General features: G+C 29.7%; 1 protein-coding gene across 1 annotated transcript in view; it reads left to right on the top strand.

Annotated features, from left to right (window-relative positions):
• Smp_104390 (nephrin related) overlaps positions 1–9,600 on the top strand; it is a 23,620-nt gene that overhangs the window by 3,287 nt on the left and 10,733 nt on the right. Inside the window, exons 3-4 of the mRNA XM_018795995.1 lie at positions 1,410–1,555; positions 2,973–3,230. Coding sequence (XP_018650252.1) covers positions 1,410–1,555; positions 2,973–3,230 — 404 coding nt within the window. The remainder of the gene's footprint in view (positions 1–1,409; positions 1,556–2,972; positions 3,231–9,600) is intronic.

Raw genomic sequence — 9,600 nt, 5'->3', positions numbered from 1 at the left:
TCGGAATTACAAATTTTATTTTATCAGCAACAAGTAAACGATTGAAGCGTTTGTAAAACATTGTGTATGTTGATGTAAGTTAGTAATAAGTATGTTGAATATATTCCTACAATAACATTCCATACGTTTATAATAACCATGATATACACTTTTAATGATAATCTTTATTGCACTAACCATAGTAGTAATAAACCTAGCAATAATATTAATAAGGTCAACAAATAATCCATTCGGAAGCACATACACAATATTTAAGGTTTGCGTTTTTAAGTTTGGATGTTTGACAGTTTGTTGTAATTAACAGCAAACTATAAAAAGGTTATGAGGTTGCCTGTTTCTTTAAAATAAATTTTGAAATGTTATCCTTTCATTAAAATTAAATAATAAAAATATTTTCTATGCCAAAAATAAAATGAAAAAAACAAACTGTATTGATAAAATGATTGGATACATTAACTAAAATAAAGTTACCGAGAGATTACCTATTATTTACTTTATTTTATATCAATTTAATAATGGTAGTTGTTATTGCTTACCTATTGTTTCGTTGTTATTTCTTTAAATTATATCCATCATTTTTTAATGTTTTCAGACATATTTTTATTGATGAAACTAACAGCAGTAACAACAACAAAAAACTACCTAGTTACTACTATTTTAGTTATTGGTCTGTTATGCTTAGCTATTTTTATACATTTTTATCTAAGAAAAAGATTGATAAAAATATAGGGTTTGTTAGGATAGTTTTAAGGTTATAAAAGTGATAGACGATATATATATATATATATATATTGTTAGATGGATATTGAAACAATTATAATTTCCGGTATAACCATCGGTTAATTTTATCTTTTATAACTTTTTTTAAAAAGAAAGTGTGATATTTTACCAAATGTTTCCTGTAAAAAAAATTAAAGTATTATTCTATAAAATGATTCTTTCAACCAAGCGGTTTAGTAAATGATTGATTTGTTTGTGAAACATGATTCATCAAAATAAAAGATATTGGTCAGGTTTCAAATCATGATGGAAGTAATCTTGAAGTTAAACGTAGTCTACTAAGTAAAAATGGTTCATCTGTTGTCATGGTTGTGAACTTTTGTTGACTGAGGTGATGATACATGTGTTACACATGCACAACCAAATTCCTAACTAACAGGCGATGACTATCTTGGAAAAAACTAAATATAGTTAGGCTACAACACAAAATCAGTCCATAATATCGCTGAATTTTTTACTGAATTTAGTGAGGACGTTCATACGTCATAGCAAAGACCCACAATAAAAATGTAACTAGTGGTTTAAAAAGTTGGGAGAGGTGTATGCAGTTAGATTTCAAGGAATCAGATTTATTTATTCTTTGTTGTTCTCTCAAAAGTAATATTACAATATTTTTTTGATTATTTTAGATGGTATGTAAATGGACGTCAAGTTGAAAATATCGCCGAATCATGGTATCGTCTCCGATTAACACGTGAATTACATCAATCTGTATTTCGGTGCATTGCGATTTCAAATAAAAAAGGAGTTGCTGAAACAACAATAAAAGTTAAATGTGGGTTTATTCCTTCTATATAATAATATTATTATTAGATGAAAACAAATGATGATTTACCACGATAGTATAACTTGACATTTTAGAATATACCCCATGTTGACTAAAAGTTAACAGCCAATAAATGTCAGCTCACTGACTACTTAGTTTAGATATCACAGTGCTGCCATTTAATTATATGTAGCTTATGCTTACTAATGATCGCATGTCGAAATAGAAATATATGGTTTAATAATTTGCAGTACCGAATATTTTCTAAATCAGCTTACTCTATTAACAATTCCATTATAATCGAACAACTCATTGCATTAACAGATAATATTCATTACAGTTCTACGGAACATTATGGTAAGGAAGCTAAACCAAACCCCTTGAGATTAAGACGATATGCAGATATTATAATTTTCTATCATATACAATCTGTATTTACAACTGTTGTTCACTAAGTAATGACCAATGTTATGCATGTCAAACCCTTCTTGGTGCTGACCGAATTCCACAGACCAGGTCGCACGGTGGCTATTATTCTAAGTAACTCGACATAGGATGTATTGTAATGAAATGTAAAGTAGTGGTTAAAGGTAGTCAGTAGGAGACCCTGAACCAGAGAGCAGCAGTTCTCTAAAGATTGCATGTAGACCTTCGCGATTAGTCCCAAATAGCACAAAATGTATGTCCAGAGTTTCCTGTACACTACTACTATTAATCACGACCTCACAATCGAAAATATTTCTATGCAACGATGTGAAAAGTTGCAAGGAAATATTAATTAACATTTGATCTAAACCACTAAAGTTTTGATCAATAGTCTAGAGTTCCTCCAATGAGTGGTATTAAATCTTAAGGAACAACTAAATAAATAATTTTTCATCGGTTTAAATAATCAAAATTTATGTGAAAAACCAAAATCAAATCAACAGTGAGAGTACAAAATAAATAAAGAAAATACTACAGAGTGCAAAGAAATTTTGAATGAGATATCTTTTTAAAAATTGATGACTTAATATGCCAGTTCAATAGATTTTTATGAATATTCAGAAAGTTCATATTTGCTTTATTGTCTGAGATAATTTTATAAACTTATCAGCTTAGAAAATATTTGGTGTTTGACTACACTCCATTAAGACATTCCTAGCTGTCAATCAAAAATATCCATATATAGTCTCGAATAAAGTGATGATGCTGCTAACAAACACATCGCTACTAATTGATGTACTCCTTTAATTCTAATCTTAATGAGTAGTATGATTTGAGAAAGTATAAGTTTCTCCTACTTTTATAAAATAATTTCTAGTGAAATAAATGATACAACCTATTGCTTTTAATATTCAAGTCGAATGTAACAGAAAGCAGATTATTCAGTCTTAACATATAAACGATAAGTATTCAAAAGCATCATTATATCTGTTTATTTTAGTTGGACCTCAATTTCATCAAGCTTCAGCTTTACTATTCACAGCATCTCCAGGTGAAGATGTTTTAATGGATTGTCCAGCAATAGGTAATCCAACACCGCATATTGAATGGAGACGTGAAGGTGGTAGGGAAGTTCTTTCACGTAGTGTATCACTGAAACGTGAAAATTTAAAAGAAGAAGATTTTGGGACGTATATATGTACAGCTTTTGTACCAGAATTCCCCCCTGTATCTAAACAAATGTATATAGCTAAAAGAAGTGAGTTTGCTCTATTTGTTTGAATTATAAATTCAATTGATGTTGAATTGTTAAAAAAGACTACAAATATTGACTTTCTATCTAAATAAGTTCATTTTTTCTTCAAAAAAATGTCTCAACAACTATGTCGAACATAATACAGTACTAATAAAAAGTAACCATAGTAATTCATGCTTCAGATTGTTAATTTACCATCAGTCATTTCTTCTTATGAAAGTTTTATTAGGATTGTTTCATATTACGGTCATACAACGATGAGACGAATCTCTAGCTGTTTTTAAAATATCTTTAACCTAAAATAAATCTGCATGATATAAGCTCTCATGTGAATTCTGAGGAAGGTTTCGCTTGGTCCGATGTCATAATGTTGCTGATAATCCTTAAAATATATATTGTTGAATAATGTCAGAAGAACCAGTTAAAATAAAGCATAGTTAATTTATATTGGCACAATATCGTTCATCTAAGTATTATCGGTGCATTCAAATTCATTTTTGTGTGCTGAGGTGAGCTAATAGTGTGTGCTTGTGTATATAGTGCATTCCAAAAGCTGTTATTATTGTTATACAAATCACATTTTGTGGTAAAATTTTAATGGAAATCTACTATTGCACTACTGATATTCAGTAATACAACTCTAGTTTTAAATAGCTTTAAACAGGGAATTTCTACATATTTGATAAGCTGGTTTTTCCTTGAAAGCTAATCTTATATTACCACCATTTGAATCTTCTGTTTTCGTCTGTGATTAAATTTTTGATACTTTTACTAAACTAGTGACAATCATTTATTATTAGTAAAGTAACATTTATTGTATTACTAAAAGTACAGTGAGTTATGTTTGCGATATGTTGAATAGAAGCTAAAATAATTTGTCTTTCCAAAGATGGGAACACAAGGAAAGAAATTAAGACATAATGAGAGAGCAGTTAAAAGCAAACTGCAATATATGTTTTCTTATGTTTTTTGAAGTAGCCGATAAATTTTCTTTGAAGTAACCATAATAAGAAAATGAACCATGAACAAAACGTTTGAGGAAAGACAAGAAAAGTCATGACAATTCCGAAGTGTTTTCTATTATCTATCTGCTTTTTCTGAACTGTGGTTCACATTTTTTAAACATCCAATTGATTTTGTGATGCCACTTACATTCAGTGTTATTGGTAGACAATTGACTGACTCCTATTTTCCTCGATTGTGTTATGTCTACAAATGCCTAACTTACTTGTATCTTATACTGAAAACCCCAAATCCGACGTCACGTAGTGAATTTATTTGACCCGCGAAATAAATCAAACTGACATATAAATACATAGAATTTTATATGAATTATTTACTACTAGAGTAACAGTAGGATTTGTTTAACATGATCTCAGTAGTATTCAACTTCTGTTAATCACACATTTACAATATCATACAGTTAGGTGTCGATAAACAACAGATATATCTAGTTGATAAATTCCTGTAATTACTTCCAACAGATGACCAATTTCATTCGTAAACTGGACGCCAATCGATAAAGTCATTCCTCACCATATGAGATAGTGGGATTCATAGATTTACACAAGAGCTTTAGGAAATCATTGTAGTATATAGCCCACCTAGTGACATAAACGATCAAAATTTAATAAAATAACTTTCGGAAAGGTTTTGTAGAATCTAGAAATAATTTCAGTTACGACTTGAATTAATTTCAAGGAACTAAAACTAAGAGATATTTAACAAAATGTTTTCTTCACTATAAAACCGAATGTTAAAATTCTTTCATAAATCATACTGTTTTCTAACAATATCAATAATCTCCTCTATCATTATTGGTGTATATATATTTTACCGGGCTATATTGCATATCCCTTACAATAGTTAATGTTGAGATGACTAATATGTAGTGTTAACTTGAATCAGTTTATAAGTGAAATAAAATCGTAAGATAAATGATCAGAATATATATAGTTGACATAGGGTGAGATAGAACAATGGGATTACAAATCAGAAATTACGTAATATGTAGAATAATATGAATTAGGTCAGATATAGTAGATAGGAGTGGATGTTGAATAAATTTCTCTAAAAGGTTAGTAAGTGTGATAATAATAACAATGGTAAGATGTGTAGATAAAATAAGTTTAGGATATAAAAATGAACATTAATTAAATTAACGTCACCATATTATAAAATTGATTATTAACAAATTGCCCAGGGTAAAATGAGGAGCTGGACATATTTCTTTTGGATGCAAAGCTCCGGCTTTCTGATCCGAATAGCAATTGCCTCAGCCGTTTGCAGGATTCTCAGTCTGACGGAATTAGGTAGACTACTATTAACACGATATATCATTGTGAAAGATTGCTCCATGTTGGCTCTATGTCCCGTCTGAACTAAATGGGCTAAAATGGAGCTGTTTTGACTACACCTTTGCTTAACCACACTGGAAGGTGCTCACGAACCCGAGTATACAAATTCCTAGAACATCTGCCTACATAACTTGCCCCACAGGAGCAGTTGAAGTGATAGATACAGAACGAAGTGGCTAGTCCAGGCAATTTATCTTTCAACATCGGCGTGATCATTGGACGTGTGAAAAACATTAGTTGTAGTTTACCTGCATTAGAAGTCCTTTGGATTGATCTTTGTAGCTTCAGTCTTAACATTTCACTGAGTGAGTCACTTCTGAATTGTAGAAGTATATACAGAGGCTTTTTATTCACAGTTAAAAATTCTTTATGCTCTCTTTTATTAGCTATGTTTTTACTTATAAATTTCTCCGGGTATCCGTTTTCTCTCAGGGTCGTGTATAAAGCTTTTGTTTCATCTTCGACTGTATCTCGAGAGCATATGGTCTTGATTCTATAGTGTAATGGTCTTAATCAGGTTCCTTTTGTATTGTAGAGGAACAAAACTAAGAAAGTTTGTATACTGACCCATCCACGTTGTTTTCTTGTTTATATTTCTCTTTAATGAACCGTCTTTTCTCCTTGTTAGGAGAACATCTAGAAAAGCGATCCTACCTCCATTTTCCTCCTCACATGTGAATTTTATAGACGGATGAGTTGTATTGAATAGCTGCAGTGTCTCCATTAAGTCAGTATAGTCGTTACATAGGATGAACGTGTCGTCCATATATCGGCAATAAAGTGAAAACTTTTCAATCTGTTGTGTGAGTGGCCCGTTTTCTAGTTTCGCGAGAAAAATATCAGCCATTATGGGACCTAGGGGTGAACCCATCGCGACACCATCTATTTGTCTGTAGATTTCACCATTGAATTTGAAATGTACATTCATAGTACATTTTAGTAGTAATTCTTTGATGGTCTCCACAGGGATTGTAGTTTCTATATCTTGTTCTCTAAGATGTTCACAAAGATATTATACAGTCTCTCTGAATGGGACATTTGTGAGCAATGACGTTACGTCAAAGGACATCATCTTTTGACCTTTCGTGTTTATGTTTTTAATCTTGTCAACGAATTGGAATAAGTTCTTAATACTGTGCTTTACTAGATGTTTGTGAAGTGGTTTTTAAAACGGTATTTATCTACGTAAAACTGTTGAACTCCAAAAAGAAATCATTAAAAACTGCTTGTTCTAAAACATTATTCCTTTGTCTTGTATTTTTAATCAAGAAAACAGAACTATAAAGATACGGAATAACGGAATATTTCAGTCTATAATTCTTATGTAATCATCTAAGATTCAGACAAAAAGATCTTTGCATTTATATTTAAAATGTTACACAAACTTTATAAAGAAATTGATATTCTACTTATTTTGTGGACAAATAAATTTGTATATTTATATGGCTGATTTTCTATCCTCATAAATATAAGTAATGATATTCTTAACTAAAATAATATAAACTATACACTAACAACAATTAATCTACTAACAAAATATATCAGTAGGTGAACTATGTAAATGAAAAGAATGTACATATATATGTGTATATATGATTTATGGTTTAGCATTAAATATTTGTATATCTGTGTATGGGATATATATATTAGTCTACTAAAACTGATGAAGGTTAAGATTGGAATCCTTAGGAAAATACAGACAAAAATGAAACATTTATGATAGAAAAATATTCATTTTTTGTCTTAATTTCTTGGGTAAAACTTTACATTTTTCTATTTTTAACAACACAAAAAACAGTTGTGAAAATCATAAAATCAACCTTCGGTTAAGTAATTAAATAGAAAAAAATGATGATCATAATTCATTCAATCATAATTCCATTGTAAATATAGCTGATTAAAAAAAAGTTTTTTTGGATTGTTCCAAGATCATTGATTTCTTGAACAGTGAAAAAAAGAGACACCTAAAAATTAGATGTAGGGAATTTTATCGATTTCCGATAACCGATATGAAATATTAGATCCATTCATTTGGCTACAAAAATAATGTTGAAAGTAATTTTATAAGTACAATGAAATATGTAGTGACATTCCAATATCATTATGATTATTGTTGTGTTCTTTTTAATTAATGAATGGATTAAGCTTTAAATATATAAAGTTCAGAAATACCTTTTCTTGTAGTAGTAACATATTACTTAGTTTGTAAGTTCTTTTCCGCCTACAAATAATAATTATTTTTCTTTTTTTTCCTTGTTACCTAAATTATTAACGCTTCTCTAATCTATGTCTGCTTTATATAGTCATAACTATTCTTTTTAAACGTTTTCTGTTGTTAACAGATACAATTTATTTCCCAGTTACTTTTTCATAATATAAAAAGCGAAGGATTGATTACAGTGAAACATATCGATATATGTTTTAAGTAGTATAGTTGCCAACATTATTTAAGTTCTGAAAGTTTGGACTTCCTATCTAACAAATTTATTGCTTCTCATACTTCTGAAATTAATTAAAACAACATGATGATTTCGTCTAACTATACCATACCTCTTAAGTGATTACTCAGATACTATGTAACTTCTTTTTGACAATGAGAAAGTATTTGGGAAAAGACGCTGCGTACATATTTTTTGCATATTTATTCCAGTAAGTCATTACGTAGTGACTAGCTCAGGATGCTTACTAAATTATTAAAACCATACATCAAATACATCATTTGCACATCTTCTTTGTGTTGTCCTTTACATACTCCATGATTCCCCTGATTCTGTTGTCATTCTGATTATTCCCAAATTTCATTTCTGCGCGATTTAATTCACTCTTCTGCTGTCAGGCATTCCACTTCCAATTGCATCTACATACTACTTACATCTGTCAACATAAGCAGCAGACACCACAATTATATTTCATTCTTTAATCGATTAACACTATTTAGCAACCATCATTTATCATAGACTAACACTTGTTACAATTCAGAAATCGATTTGCATCAATCAATTTTATTTGCCTCTAACAAGCTGTAAAACAAAATATTCTGTGAAAGAAAATACAAACCAATATAGATAATAAGTTAAAAGTAACCGGATAGTTATTCAGTTCAGTTCACTATATGAATCACTCTGTAATAAGTTTTAAATAAAAAATTAATCAAGAAAATGAATAGTAAAAGTGAAGCCTTAAAAAAGTTTCGTCTATATTAGAGCATTAAGATAAAAGCAATACATGCTGTGATTGAACATTAGGATAATACTGATAAGTGTATGCTTAGATTCTACTATTCTAACTAATTGAAATATATTTCATTGAAAGAAAATACATTATGAACCTATTTTTTTCAAAGAAAAAATCTCTTTGAAAAAAATGTTAACTTTGGGGGGGGAGGGAAAGACTATTGTGTATCGATTGAAGGTTGTTATTTTTCCAGCGTATATTCTGCAAAAGATTGACAGAATTAACTTTGTTAACTTAAAATATGCGACCGTTTCTCTTGTTTGTTTGTTTTTGACTTACATGATAATGTTTATTTGAAGAAAAAAGGGATAAATAAAAAAAGAGAAATAAATAATTGGAAGTTTGTCTTAGCGTAAATTGATAGATGAATGATATGAATATGAATGTCATTATTTGCAATGACTATTGTATGTATCGCATAGATTATCAGATGAATGATAAGTGATTTTCATTGTGTTATAGATTTAATTAATGAATAATTATACAAAAGAAATGTAAATAATTTTTATACATAAACTATATACTAGTTTAGTCACAGTTTGATATCATAGTTTATATTTCAAGAAACTGTGATTGCTCTTTTCATTTGACTAGTTCTTTTTGTAAAGTTGACAATATGAATTCAATTTGTTGATTCATATACCATTTTGACTACGCAACTAAATGAAATCAATAATTAAACTGTATTCTAAACAAAGATGGATAGTGGCTAGCAGTGGAATCCAGAACGCGCGTTTCATCCTATTTGGGATTCGTCAGCTGGATGTACCTGCATCTCAGAG

The sequence above is a fragment of the Schistosoma mansoni genome, chromosome 2 (assembly GCF_000237925.1).
Source record: "Schistosoma mansoni strain Puerto Rico chromosome 2, complete genome".
Classification (NCBI taxonomy): Eukaryota; Metazoa; Platyhelminthes; class Trematoda; order Strigeidida; family Schistosomatidae; genus Schistosoma; species Schistosoma mansoni.
The sequence above is the reverse complement of the archived record's forward strand: the minus strand, read 5'-3'. Positions and strand labels throughout refer to the sequence as shown.